Source organism: Daucus carota, chromosome 3, assembly GCF_001625215.2.
Source record: "Daucus carota subsp. sativus chromosome 3, DH1 v3.0, whole genome shotgun sequence".
Classification (NCBI taxonomy): domain Eukaryota; kingdom Viridiplantae; phylum Streptophyta; class Magnoliopsida; order Apiales; family Apiaceae; genus Daucus; species Daucus carota.
The window spans coordinates 8,889,789-8,904,392 of NC_030383.2; the positions used below are offsets into that span (position 1 = coordinate 8,889,789).

Genomic DNA, 14,604 nt, shown 5'->3' on the forward strand with positions numbered 1-14,604 from the left:
GTTCAGTATTATAATGTAAATTATTTTTATTTGTGTTTTTTTGACAAAATGCAAATTCACTCCATTAAATTAAAACAAGTATAGTCGGGACAGATCCCCAACTGACAATGCAATCAGGTTAATAAACAATAAAACGAGCTAAACAAATAGCCGCATTGTTTCCAGACTGCTTAACATAATGAATCCAATGATTCTTGAAATTGAAAATGAATACAAAGGCTTCTCGAGTAATCCAGCCTACATCAATCCCGAAAATGATAGCTTCACAATTGACCTTCACAATAGTTTCATGGCTGTTGCGGTGTTCAGACGACTCAGTTGTAAAAACTAAGCAATGAGGAACAAGAATCCTCGAATAATGAACAACTATAATTTGTGAAAGGTGAGCACATGTGATCACCACCGTTCCAAGCATACCCCAGCTATCTACATGCCGGGAGCCAGCTATAGACATGCCGAAAGTATTAATGATGCGATAAACCAGATCTCCCAAAACTCCATCCCAATCATTCTCATTGATAATGTAGGAAGACATAACAACCACAAATACAACACCCGAAAATTGGGTACTAAATCAACACACGCCAAAAGGCGAGACGGAAAAACACAATCGGACCTTTGATTTCAAAAGATCTGATTTATTCAGAAAACAATCAAGTCCAAGCTCAAATCCGAAACAGATCTGAAAAGATCGAAAATGATTTGGTGGACGTAGAGGATGAAGGTGAAGAATGGAGAAGTGACGGCTAATTTTGGGAGTCGACTCTCAAAACCCTAATTTGAGATAGAATATTTTAGGGTTAGATTTTTATTTGTGTTAGTTATTAAAATTAAAATGAGTGAACGTCTGAGTTCAATTCAATTATATTTATGTTAAACATCACTACATCAGAATATTATCTCACATTTTTTTCAATTTGCTTATAATCTTTTTAAAATAAAGAGATTCTTCTAAACAGATATTCTTCTACGAGTATCTATTGCTATGACAAAATTATATTGACTTTATTGCTAATCTATACAGGATTATATTTCTGTAAATTTGTTTACCTTTTAATAAGAAATAAAGACAAGTAAAATTAAAAGCATTTGGCGAAAATTCAAATTTGAACAAAAATACTAACGATGCAGAATTAGTACATTCATTTTTTTGTTCAATTACTTATCCACATTATCAAAAAAAAAAGTTATTTTCAAAATCAATGATTAAGTTAATAAAATCGATTATCAAAAAAAAAAAAAGTTAATAAAATCGATGGATAATGTAAAACCCAGTCCCACGTCGAGAAGAGTGGAAATATTAGTTCTGTTTATAAGCATAAATACTACTGCGGCCAGTTTATTTCGGCTTATTTTCGGATTCGGAATTCGGGACTTGATCTCGCTGTTTTTTTATACCGACAGAACAGTTTGTAATAGAGTAGTTGTCTTGCAAAGTGATGGAAAAGTGACACACCCACACCCACAAGTTGCTGCCTGTTTGATCACTAAACAAAATTTAGCAATTCAGCGTGTTATAAACGGAGACATGTAAAATGTTCCTCTGTTTTCTACTTGTGAATACTACGTACCGAAAAAGTATTCGTTAGACCGTAAGTTGAACTAGTTACTTGGATTTGAGTACAATCTTGGCTTTTGTGAGTGCTAAAACTATATAAATCAACTACTTGTTCAATCTTACATGCATCAAATATTTGGATACAACAACTAGATACAACAAAATGAAGATTTCTAGCATAGTCATTTCACTTTTAGTATTGTTGGCTTTCTTGATTGCAGGCAATGTCGATGCTCATTCTTGTAGCCCGAGCGGCAAAATCAGGGGAAAGAAAGCACCAGCTGGGCAATGCAACCAGGAAAACTACTCTGATTGCTGTGTTCGAGGGAAGTTGTACCCGACTTACACATGCTCGCCTCGGGTCACCGGTCATACAAAAGCAACTTTAACTCTGAATAGTTTCCAGAAAGGCGGAGATGGTGGCGGTCCATCAGAATGCGATAACCATTACCACGATGATGACACGCCGGTTGTGGCATTATCAACTGGATGGTATAACGGAGGGTCACGTTGCCTCAACAAGATTACTATAAGGGCTAATGGTCGAAGCGTGGAGGCTATGGTTGTAGATGAGTGCGATTCAACAATGGGATGTGACGAAGAACATGATTATCAGCCTCCATGTCCTCACAATATCGTCGATGCTTCAAAAGCTGTGTGGAAGGCCTTGGGGGTGCCTGAGAATGATTGGGGTGACTTGGACATTACCTGGTCAGATGCTTAGACAAGCCTGGCTAGGTTGCATTTCTTATTTTTGTCTATGTTGTGTAGTTTCCATGTTCATGTGTATTCGAATTACTAAGTTTTTATCAATTTCAAGAAATCAACTTTAAAACTTCTGTTAAATTTCATAAAACCTTGAAAAAATTCTGTTAAATTCCTCTGACCTGACCCTGTTTGCCACGTGAATTGTAGTTTTCTTTTTATATTCAAGGCATGACAATTGGTAACTGAGCAATTGATACTGGCTTTCATAAGAGCTCTAAATACATGCAAACAATAAAAAGAATATAGGTTAATGAGCATTTTAAGAAAACAATGAAGAAAATAGGTTAATAGGCATTAAAAGAACTAAAGAAGAGAACAGTTGTCCTGAATAACAATCACAATAAAATATAACAGTTGTCATGTGATACAGTTACAACACAGGACAGTGGACACCCGTCAAGCTCCCTAAGATAATGTAAATGATTAATTAAACGAAAATACATGTTAAGGAGGTCTTAAAGATGATAGGCAACTGTAAAGCTATTTTCACATTGGGGCCTTCAGGCAAGAAGATAAGCAACGGTCACCAGAATGACTTCCTAACTATCTGCAATTGTTAATGTACACAAGACAGATAAAGTACAACATAATACTAGCCTGCTACTTGCTACTCAGAAGCAGAGGCTTCCGACCTGCCCGTGGCTGAACTTGTGCCCCCACCCCCATGTATTGTCTCATCCTCGGTGGACATACTCTCTTCCGCACTGCTAGAACTAGAAAGTGAAAAGTCCTCATCATAACTAACATCACTACCTTCCTTTTGTCTCCTTCCCCTTCTAAAGGCCATATTCTTGAGACCTCTTCCTTGCAGTGCTAGACGTCTGCGACGCTTCCTTGTTTTCCTCTTACCTTTGGGAAATTGGTCTTGACTTGATTCTACTACATTTTTACTATCTACACCTTTCGCATCCTTTTTCTTACTTTCGTTATCCCCTGATTCAAGACTTTGAGCCTCAGCATCAGACCTTCGTCGCTTCCTTCCAGCATTTGTCTGTACAAAAAATCATGTCAACATATTGAATCACGTATGAAATGAAAGAAATATAATAATATATATTTACCGAGTGGGAGCATGAATGGTAACAACTGGCAATTACAATGGCATACCTTAGGACCGCGATCCACAAGGCGAGCCCACTCGCTTCTGTTCCTCAGACAATCAAGTACAGCCTGCGAGTGACTTGAATAGGCATAACGTTCACCGTTATGCTTCCTCAGATGAGGCCAATGCTGCACAGTGCTTAAGAGAATGAGAAACATGTAACAAAATTTACACTTCTAACATGAATAGACATTTTACACATACCGGTAAAACAGCGTTGCACAGTTCTTCATAAGTCATGCGCTTCGTCATAATCATCGACAGCAATCCTATAGACAAGCATTCATACATTAGTATATGGAGAAAAGAATATCATAAAAATAACTCTAATTTGTTTATTTCTTTACGAGTTAGTCACATCTTTTCTGGAGAGGAGGGGTTCCACAACAGTCCATACTTTTATTGTATCATTCTCCTTTTGATTTCTTTTCTCCTTTCCTACTGTCTTTACATCTCTTTAAGATTTGAAGCAAAAAAAAGGAACTTAACGCAATAACCTGGTAACGTGCGCTGGGCTGGACGGATATCAGTGCCAGTTTCTTCATCAGAGGCATTTTGAGGTGACTTGTATATGGAAGACACATCTTGTTTGCCAGTCTCAGCAGATGCTAATGAAGCATTGCCTGCTGCAGACCCATAGTCAACTTCGGTTTTGGAAACAGAATCTGAAGTGCGAGTCGGGTCACTGGTCCTCTGAACTGGCACCAAAGGTGATCTCTTGACATTTCTAGATTCATCCTCTTCAGAATTCTGAGATCCCTCTGCGGCTATACTCTTTCCTTTTCTTTTAAAAACCTTAATAAATTGAAAACAATAGTTAACACTATAAAATAAGGTCAAGCACCTATTGTCATATATAAAAGCACAGAAGTATAAAACCCATAAATATTTGCTTTGCCCTTGAGAACTTGTAAGAAATGTTATTCGTTCTTTTTCCAAACACGTTTACTTAATTATTATTTTTTTCCTTATAATATACAAAAACATTTGTCTGACCTCATATTTAGATACAAATTTGTCGGGACATTGAAAGACTAATTGATGTGTGAGACAGAAACAAATGACCGCCAACACACACACACACCTAGTTGACTTCTGGGGCCATATGAAATGGTTCTTTTTTATAAGACCATAACTATGGCTGCTATTTCAAACTCAGAACCATGCAAGAACATCCCATGTATCACACTGAAATCTGACGAAGTGAATATACAATTTTACATGGATAAAGGGATCACAATTGTTTTGATATACTAACAAATAGTTGGCACTTCTCGGTGTTATTTGGCCCCAACATATATAGAACACCATATTGTGCATGAAGAAGCAAATCTTAGGCAGATGCATATGATTTGCACAATGATAAAAGTAATTTAGATAAACGAATAAATGTAAAATTTAACTTAAGCGGCCAGAACACAACAGCAATTGCTACTTAGAAGCGACACTAGTAACTTACCAAACCTTGATCCTTCCCCATACAACTAGATGATGACCGCTTCATTAGCGAGTTCGAACCAGTTGGAGAACCAAGCTGAGGTAAACTGCCAGCATTCCGCATTCGTGGCACCCGCGGGACTCTTGGAGAACTGTTAAGTTCATGATGCAATAATAATGCAAGCTGCAAAAGATGAACGTTTTATCAGTATAACAGCTTCAAGAAATCACAACGAGAAAAAGCACTTTCAACTCCAACCTCTTCGTCACTAATTGCTGTAGAAGTGTTCAGAGCTGCAGAGTGATGCATTTGCAATGTGTGGTTGACCTTCAATGATGGCTGGCAATTTAAATGATTAGCTGTTTCACTTCTCTGCGTCAACTCGGAAGTAGTAGTCACATTCTCCGCATATGAAGCAATTTCAGGTTGCAAGGAAGTATCAGATTCACCAGACATGGAATTACTTAATACAGTTTGAAGCAATGATGGTTTGGCAGATGAGAAGCTGCCAGATTCCTTTGATGCAGATAATATCTTAGAATTAGAAGAACCTGAAATCTTGCCCAGGTTAGATGTTTTGACAGAAGAGGTGAAGGATTTTGAAACGTCTTTTGAAATTTTTCTTGGCTTCTCATACCTCTCCCTGTCCTTGAGGAAACCTGCATCAGAACCTTCTTTCTTACTATTTTTGTGTTCGGACACAACATTTTGCTGAGTACTGCGGTTATCATTCTGAGCATCCACTATTCTATGACTATCAGAAGCTGGGGTTTTGGGAATCGATGTGGTTGCAGTAGTTAAAGAGGATTTCCCAAAAGAAACTATGACTTTATGCTTATCAAGATGTTCTGAAGAAATCATAGTTGTTTCACATGCTTTTGATGGTTCTTTACTATGTCTGACTTGTTTAAGTTCTAAGGAACTCCCCCCGGCTACATGATTGCCTAAATCATCAACCATTTGCCCATTAATTGGAACATGAATAGGTAAGGAAGGTGCTCCTGCTTTATCAATTTGACAATCAGCAGGAGTATTTGAGTAAACGTTGTCGCTTTTTTGCTCCATAAAGAGAACATCATTCACACATGCAGCCTTCTTCAGAACATTTGAGCGAATATCATGGTTTTGAGTATTAGGAGCAGGCCCTCCATCATCCAATTTTTCCTTACAAGGAAGTGACACCTGAACTTGAGAGACTCCTGCAGAATCATTTATATCAATTTGTGTCTTTTCCTGTTTGGGACGGCCAGATGACAATTTACTAGTGGAATCATGATCATTTTGAGAATCTTTAGCTCGAGGTGCAATAGTTTCCAGGTAGTCGGCACGGACTTCCTGGCTATACCGATCACTTCTATGGGCGCATTCTCCTCCTTTGTCATTTACATTATCAAGGCCAACATCCTGTAACAATAAGATACTGTCATTCCAACTAAAAGCAATATAGTTATAATAGCAGGCTCTCACCATAACATCAAATAGCAAGAACGTTTACAAATAAAATGCAGTATTCTTAAGACTAGCAGCCACGTGGGGAAAAGTAGGAGATATTTAACTGACGTGAATACATTAATTACAAGTGTAACTTACATATAATTCAGACTCCTGAACTAGTATAAACATCACCTTTAATGGTCCAAAAGAGAAATTATAGGGCAGATGTGTTGGCTTTGCATAAACGAGAAAATGATAAAGATAATAATATTTACTGCTTAGTAGCAGCCTCGGCAAGGTTCAATTTTGGCTACTATCAGGTTAAAGCTGGGACTTCTGGTCAGATTATTACCCGGTCCTTCAGGTAAGCTCATGCCCAGCTAAATCTATCAGGAAGAATAAAGGGCATCACAATCTGGTTCATTATATTTGTAATCACTTGCTCCTCGTATCTTTTTATCGTCCAAATTTGGCAAGTCCTCTTCGAACCCTCAAATGCGGTATGATGCCAAGATTAATATATAAGTTCTCAAACTGACACTATGCAATACTAAACTACATTTTATGTTATGTATAAAGACAATAAATTGCTTTCCTATTTGACATTCTTGCAAGCTGCACCAGTAACCTGTGGTCCTCAAGTCGTCTAGCCAAGTAGAGTGGACAGCAGGCTGCAGGCCGACTGGACAACGCCTCAACTAATTGCTTGTTTGTTCACAAGCCAAGCGTAATGATTTATACAAATTAAATGTGTATAAGAAAAAGAGTATAGTAAACCAAAACAGATATAAATATGTAATGACACTAGACCATTGGAGATAAATAATATATTTAAATAACTAGAAGTGACAAATTGTAAATTTAACTTCTATGCAATCATTTACATGCTTGAACTCTGAAGCTAAGCTTGGAGCATTTAATAAACCAAAAAGAAAAAAGCACAGCAGAGATAAAATAAATATCTATTAGAAATTAGTAGCAGACAGATTTTAACATACCAGATTTCAACATACCAAGCCATCCAGACGGATATCTGGTGCATAAAAAGAATTTACAGTGCCCAGCATTTTAATTAAGTAGTTTAGGTTGGTAGTCATTTAGGATATGGGTGAAGCAATCAGGGTTTAAATTTAATAGTAGAACCAATTTTAAAAGCCAATAGGTGTGCAGCAGTTTATCATATTTACGATGTAGAATGTTAAGAATATTAATAGTTATGATAGTAGAGTAATTTAAGGAATTATTTCCTTGCATATATTATGGCAAAAAAATGCCTCTAAACTGATCCTAAAAATAAACCAAACGTAACTGTCCTTTCCCACTTAAAAGTAACTCAAAAATGTACAGAGCTTCCCACTAAAGAAGTTTCCATTTAAGAAAATTTGGCTTCTCAAAAGAATAAAAACTTGCAATGCCTTAAAATGTTAAAATCCATTTATATATATATACACACACACACACACACTGCTGTTGGTGGCAGAGTAGAGATGTTTCCATGAAGACCCTTAGCTTTTTATAAAAATTAAGAAGTGGCAGAAGTTAAAAATTATTTTAAGAATATTAGATTCTTGGACGTTAATGAACATATTTAAGAAGCAGCAACTATTATAAGGCGCCAAACAGTGTAAAGATTCACTAGAATATCTATTTGGACAATAATGGCAAACAAAGTACATCAAATAACATAAAATGCAGCACAAGATATGGTTAATGGTTCAGGTCATTCTCTATTAAAATTTAATCTCTAACCTGGGTACTTGCTTAATTTTACTACCTCGTTTTCAACATACTAATTAATGTTGGAACACATGAGAATATTGGAACCTAAATATATCCCATAACATGGAATTTCAATGAAAAATATGCACAAACTCGGATTGTGACAAGAAACTACTCTTTTCTTTAACTAGAAAGTGAGGCTTTAATTTTCGATACAATACAACAAAAGTCTAGATTTGGAAGCCAAACAACACCGCTTTCTGCTTTCCCATACAATAATTACGCAAAATGGGAATTGAATTCACTGGGAATACTTATTTTTATATTTATGAAGAATTATTAAAGTCTTTATAAAAAGAAATATTAGAGATTGTTTTATAAATAAAAGGTTTATGTAGAAGTAAAACAACTATAATTGTTTCCTAGGCCTTCTGTAACTAATTTGTTTCAGCTGTGTTTGTTGGGAAAGTTTTCCAAGTTAATGTACACAATCTATACAAATGAATTTAATGTTAAGAACCTCTCTCCTTTAATATATAGTGTATACATATATTTTAGTACTTGGCAAAAGAATAAAAACTAGCTCTGTTATTCTTTTATATTCAAAAAATGAACAATTTTGTAGCAATATTCAAATAGGTTAAACTAACTTAACAAAAACCATTCCATGAATAGTAATACTATAATTATCTTGCGCAAACACAAAATGTCTAAATGTAATAATCGATAAAGAACCTAAAGAAAAATATATCAAATGATACCACATAGGATTTTATCATGCTTATTATAAGCTTGAACGATATATTTAGTTGGCACCATAACTTTCAAAAAGTAATTATCTTGCAAGTTACCAATCAAGATCAAATTATTGGAGAAAAAAATTCAGCAAGTATACCTCGGTTTTTGCAAGAAGACGCTCAGAGTTATTATTATCTGGCAATGATTGTTTACCATCACTAATTATAGAGGTATTCTGAAAAGTTCCAGCAATTCCACATTTATCAGTTGGTCTTGCTTTAAGTGATAATCTATGTGATGACACAACAGGAGAGGTCTTCGGAGTTTGCTTCAATTCGGCAACTTCAACACTCTCTGTGGAAAAGCCTTTCAGTGAAGGTTCAGCAGCAACATTTCCTTTAATTTCATCATGTTTCCCCCTTTCAACAACACTCTCATCAACTCTTAAACTTCTGCTTTCATGAAATGCAGACTGTTTTGCATCCCCCAATGGTGTAGAGGCTAATACAAATGAAGAAAAATGCTGAGAGTTAACAAGTGCATGCAATCAACATCTAAAATTTTATAAAAGATGAAAACTTAATACTCAACAAGAAGAGGGTTCCAAATTACCTGATCTGGAAACACGAGGACTTCTCTTCTTAGAAGCATCCCCTTCAACATGAACAACTTTGGCCTTCTTTTTCCCGGTTCCATCTTTAGAAGCTATTGAAACCTCTTTTTTACGCTTCCCATAGTGTATCATGGTGGAATTCCTATCCGTCTGCTTTTTCATCCCACTCTTTTGTGTGCTCCTACCATTGTAATCCTCACCCTCCCTTTTTTTTTTCTTACTTTCTTCTCCTCTTGTTCTCATCCCCACACCCAAACTCTCATGATCAGCAACTGACCCCGCTATATCCTTCAACGAAGCCACCCCTTGAGCACCAGCATCCCCATTATTCACAACATTTTCATCCCCCTCCTTCCAACAGTCAAACTCCTTATACTGAAAACTAAATTTCTTGGGAACATACCCAGTACTCTTCCACAACCCAGCCCCGAAAACCGAAGACAACCCACTCCCAGAAAAAACCCCATCCTCCCCGCCGGGAACACCCTGAACATGTACCCTCTCCTCCTTGGGAATCTGCGTCCAAAGCCGCTTCTGAAACCCACTATTCCCAGTCGCACTCCCCAAACCCCTCCTCACCGTCTTATTCGGCAACTCAACCAACAACTGTGCAACCTCACTCTCCGTCCTCTCCTCCTCCATCCTATCACTCTCCCAATCCCTCCTACTCTTAACCCCCTTACACTTATAACACGCAAATGCTTTCTCACTTTTCACATACCTATAACACCGCGTATGCACCCACACCCCACACTCATCGCAATTAACCATCTCCTCACCATCATCATAATTAACACCACACACACAATCCACAGTCCAGGAACCATTAACCCAGTCATCAGGTGGGTCCACCGGGTCAGGAGTCCGGTGATCCCACCGCGCTTGACTTCTCATACCTAATTACCAATCCTATCACACAGATTCAAAACCCTAATTTACACCACCACAAAATTAAACCTAAAATCATACAAATTAACCCAGTAAACGAGACTAAAAGGTAAAATTGAGGTTAATTAATGACAAGTAGTTGCAAATTGAAAGAGATTCGAGCTGGAAAAGGAAAAGACTTTACCTCGAAGTGCGTGCGGAGATGTATGTATCGGCGTCTGTGTGGGAGTATATCTTTTGGTGATGAATAGGAAGAAGAAGAATAATGAGAGCTCAAGGGCGCCAAGGGTGGAATCCAAAGGGTTTATCAAACAATTATTTGTAGTTCGTTTGGGGTCCGTAGCGTCTATCAGATCGTATATTCGTATGTATACTTACTTATATACAACCAGGTATGGATATCTTTTTTATTAAATTAAATTGTTGGTGGAGGAGTATTTTCTTTTTTTATTGATGATTTTTTAAATGTATTATATAATTTTTTGCATGGCACATTATTTATTTTTCTCAAACAAGCTTTTATGTCAATATTTTTCTGTAAAAATAAGGGGACTGAAGTGCAAAACAGGGCAAGTAATTGTACAAAGCATGGGACATAATGCAGCTGCAGTGTTCTAGAAATAGCTAGGCGTCCCAGGGCGGTCGGGTATCTTCTAGCGATTAATCGGCAAATCGATGATTAATTGGAAAGATTAATCGGAGCATTAATCAAACATATATTATTTTTAAATTATTATTATAATATATAATTTAATAATTTTATCTAATTTTCACTACTATTGGAGTCAAACTAATAAACAATATAATATCGTATATCATATATTCATATGTTAAATAAATACTTGATATATATAATACAAAATCATTGATTAAATAAATATATACCAACCAGTATCTTATAAATAATGTAATAAATATTAAATAAAACTAGTCACTTATAGGATATTAAGTTAAGTACAAGTGAATAATTAATTTATTATAATATAATCATGATTTTAGATTTAATTTATCTAAAATGCTTCTTCTATTTTTGTTTTTGGCGCCTGGACCGACTAGGCGGGATTTGAAACATCCCGCCTGGGACCGATTTCGTAAGAAAACGCATGATTCACCATCTAGGTCCGAATCAAGACGTTTCAGTGCCGCCTAGCGCCTAGGCACCGCCTAGGCGGCCGCCTAGGCGGCCGCCTAGACCGATTTTTAGAACACTGAATGTAAGTTTTAAGAAACAGAGAAATCATAATATAAATTTTATAAATGAAGATATAATATATTAAATCTTATGTACCGGGATTACTTACTAATGTCTCAAAATTTTGATTGATATATGATGAATTTTAAAAACTATTTTACCAATTTATCAATTGCACTCTGATTTACTTAAAAATTTTCAAGTTATCAATTTTTTTCCTAATAAATCTTGAATCGGTAGGTTAACTGATTTGTTTTAATTTCCGATTTATAATAATCAATATCTTTTTTAAAATTATTCCCCAAATCCTTTTTTGATTAAGATGACAAGGGTTATGTGGATAATCTTTTTATTAAAATACATAAACTTTAATAATCTTATGCAACATATATGATTTTCGGTCTAAGTTTAATCGTTTAACAACAAAATGTGAAATGCGACAAATAAATTGGGAAACAGGGGTAATAAGTTAAGTGCATTACTAATTTTAATCTTACTAGCCTTTAACCCGTGCGAAGCACGGGCGGATATATAATTCGTAATTTATTATTTATAATTTAAATGTTAACATCATTTTATTAGTATTTTAGTATTAATAGATTGAATTTTAATTAAATTATATTATTCAACTGACTATAATTTCTCCCGATTACTTAAAAATGGAGAATATATATATAGGGCAACATTCAAGAGAGGGACTCCTTATGGGGTTACATAGTGCGCCACTATAAATCATCAATTTCATTATAAATTATGTTATAAAATACATATAAAACGTGATTCTAATATAGAATACTATAAAATATATCTATTTTAAGTAATTTAAAACTTAAAATTTGATGAAAAAAGTATATTTCCGAAACTGATTCTACAACAGAATAATTCTGGATGATTATTATTCTGTTCTAGAATCATGTCGAGATGTTGCATAATTTTAGATGATCTTTGGAATAAAAAAATTGTATATCTTCATTTTCGGTTTAATAATCAAAATTTGCAATTATATTTCATAAAAAATATAATAGAATATATATTATGTGTATATTTATAATGGTGTGCTACGTAACTCCATATAAGAGGGTATGCTATGGAGTGCTACCCATATATATATATATATATATATATATATATATATATATATATATATATATATATATATTAGGATTTTAGTTCATTTAATCCGAATTTAGTACACGTAGATTTAAAAATAAAAAAATCGGAAAATTCTAATCTTTTCCAAACATAGCCGATCGTGTAATACGTTTGAAAGATTCAGTAATCTAATCAATCGAATTTCAACGTAATTTTGTAATCTTGGTTTGAGTTATATGAAGGTTCTTGTTAAAAAAAGATATTCAAAATTGTATATTTATAATTTTATTTATAACATCATTATAATTTTTTTAATGAAATATTATATGATAATGTATTGTTATGAGTGTTTTTAGTATTTGAAACTGTTTATAATACTAATAGACTCCACATTTGTAGACTTGTAGTACCAAAAGGAGAGTACCAAACCAAAAAATATAACTAAAACATTGGATTACAAATTATACCCATGTTGGCTTATTAACCCGTGCGAAGCATTATTTATAATTTAAATTTTAACATTATTTTATTAGTATTTTAGTATATTATTCAACTGACTATATTTTCTCCCGATTACTTGAAAATGGACAAACCCTAATAAATATATATGTGTGTGTCAGGATTTTAGTACATTTAATCCGAATTTAGTACACGTAGATTTAAAAATAAAAAAAATCAGAAAAATCAAATCTTTTCCAAACATAGCCGATCGTGTAATACCTTTGAAAGATTCAGTGATCTAATCAATCGAATTTCAACGTAATTTTGTAATCTTGGTTTGTTTGATAACAATAACTTTTAGATTAGAATTAGAAAGAGTTATGTAATGATTCGTGTTTATATTGAAATATAACACGTTAAAGTTAAAAAAGAGTTATATGAACGGTCTTATTAAAAAAAGATATTCAAAATTGTATATTTATAATTTTATTTATAACATTATTATAATTTTTTAATGAAATATTATATGATAATGAATTGTTATGAGTGTTTTTAGTATTTGAAACTGTTTAATAATATAATACTAATAGACTCCACATTTGTAGACTTGTAGTACCAAAAGGAGAGTACCAAACCAAAAAATATAACTAAAACCTTGGACTACAAATTATACCCATGTTGGCTTATTATAGTATAGTATAGTATAGATAGTATAGATTTATAATTGATTTATAATTTTAATAAATTGGAAAGCTAAAGATAGGGGAAAGTCAAGCCGCACAAATTTTGAAAAACAGAAATTAAATCCATGTTAATCATTTTTGCATATGCATACAGTGAGAGCATCTCTAACCATACACAATTTCGGATAATGGGTCGGGTTGTCTTATGCGGTTCAGTTTTTGGGTCAATCCGAACCAGACTCGAACCCAGCCTGTTCAGTACCCGATTGACCCGAAAATACCCGTTTTGACCCGAGATTTATAAAAATTTAATTATTTTAATGATAAATATTATAATATATTAAAATTATATATATATTAATTTAATGAGATTATATGTGAACAAAAATATTCTTAATAATCTATAAATATATCATAAATATATGTAATTTAAAATATAAATATATACATATATAATTAATATAATATATTTATATATAAATATTTCGGGTCTGGTTCGGGTACACAATGACCCAACCCCGACCCGAGTTTTTCGGGTAAAAAATTACCCGACCCAAAATATAAAAACCCCAACCCTAATTCATACTTTTTTTTTGAGTCGGGTTCGTATTGGGTTTCGGGTTGTGTTGGAATTTGCTACGCCTATACAAAAACCTTAGCTAAAAGATGAGTGGACATGCTAGATACAAAAAATATAGCCAAACTATTGAAAAATTACACTCCAACCATATCCATCTGTTGTGTATAATTTTAGTCAATCTCCTGTATATGGCTGTATAAGTCTAGGAGTGAGCAAAACCGAACCAGAACCGAAAACCGAACCGAACCGTGTAAATTCGGTTCGGTTCGGTTCTAATTCTGAAAATTCGGTCCATTCAGTCCGGACCGAATAGACAGAAATAAAGTTCGGTCCGTAAAAAAATATTTCGGTCCGGACC

The 14,604-nt window shown here is 34.3% G+C and overlaps 2 protein-coding genes across 4 annotated transcripts; one reads left to right on the forward strand and one right to left on the reverse strand.

Annotated features, from left to right (window-relative positions):
- The first annotated feature begins 1,660 nt into the window (after positions 1-1,660).
- Positions 1,661-2,397, forward strand: LOC108213788 (putative ripening-related protein 1). Its single transcript, XM_017385577.2, has one exon. The coding sequence runs from the start codon at positions 1,722-1,724 to the stop codon at positions 2,280-2,282; it is 561 nt and encodes a 186-aa protein (XP_017241066.1). The 5' UTR covers positions 1,661-1,721; the 3' UTR covers positions 2,283-2,397.
- Positions 2,398-2,645: 248 nt separating this feature from the next.
- On the reverse strand, positions 2,646-10,583 carry LOC108214365 (uncharacterized). Of its 3 annotated transcripts, none has more exons than XM_017386327.2 (9): positions 10,443-10,583; positions 9,370-10,279; positions 8,915-9,258; positions 5,125-6,270; positions 4,888-5,049; positions 3,926-4,223; positions 3,633-3,697; positions 3,434-3,556; positions 2,646-3,317 (listed from the first exon to the last, which is right to left on the reverse strand). In XM_017386327.2, exons 2-9 carry the CDS (start codon positions 10,262-10,264, stop codon positions 2,934-2,936), a joined length of 3,417 nt encoding a protein of 1,138 aa, XP_017241816.1. In that variant the 5' UTR covers positions 10,265-10,279; positions 10,443-10,583; the 3' UTR covers positions 2,646-2,933. The 3 variants fall into 3 exon arrangements, with proteins under 3 accessions (XP_017241816.1, XP_017241815.1, XP_017241817.1); XM_017386326.2 differs by having other exon boundaries at positions 9,370-10,327; positions 10,443-10,579; XM_017386328.2 differs by having other exon boundaries at positions 9,370-10,300; positions 10,443-10,541.
- Between the last annotated feature and the right edge of the window lie 4,021 nt (positions 10,584-14,604).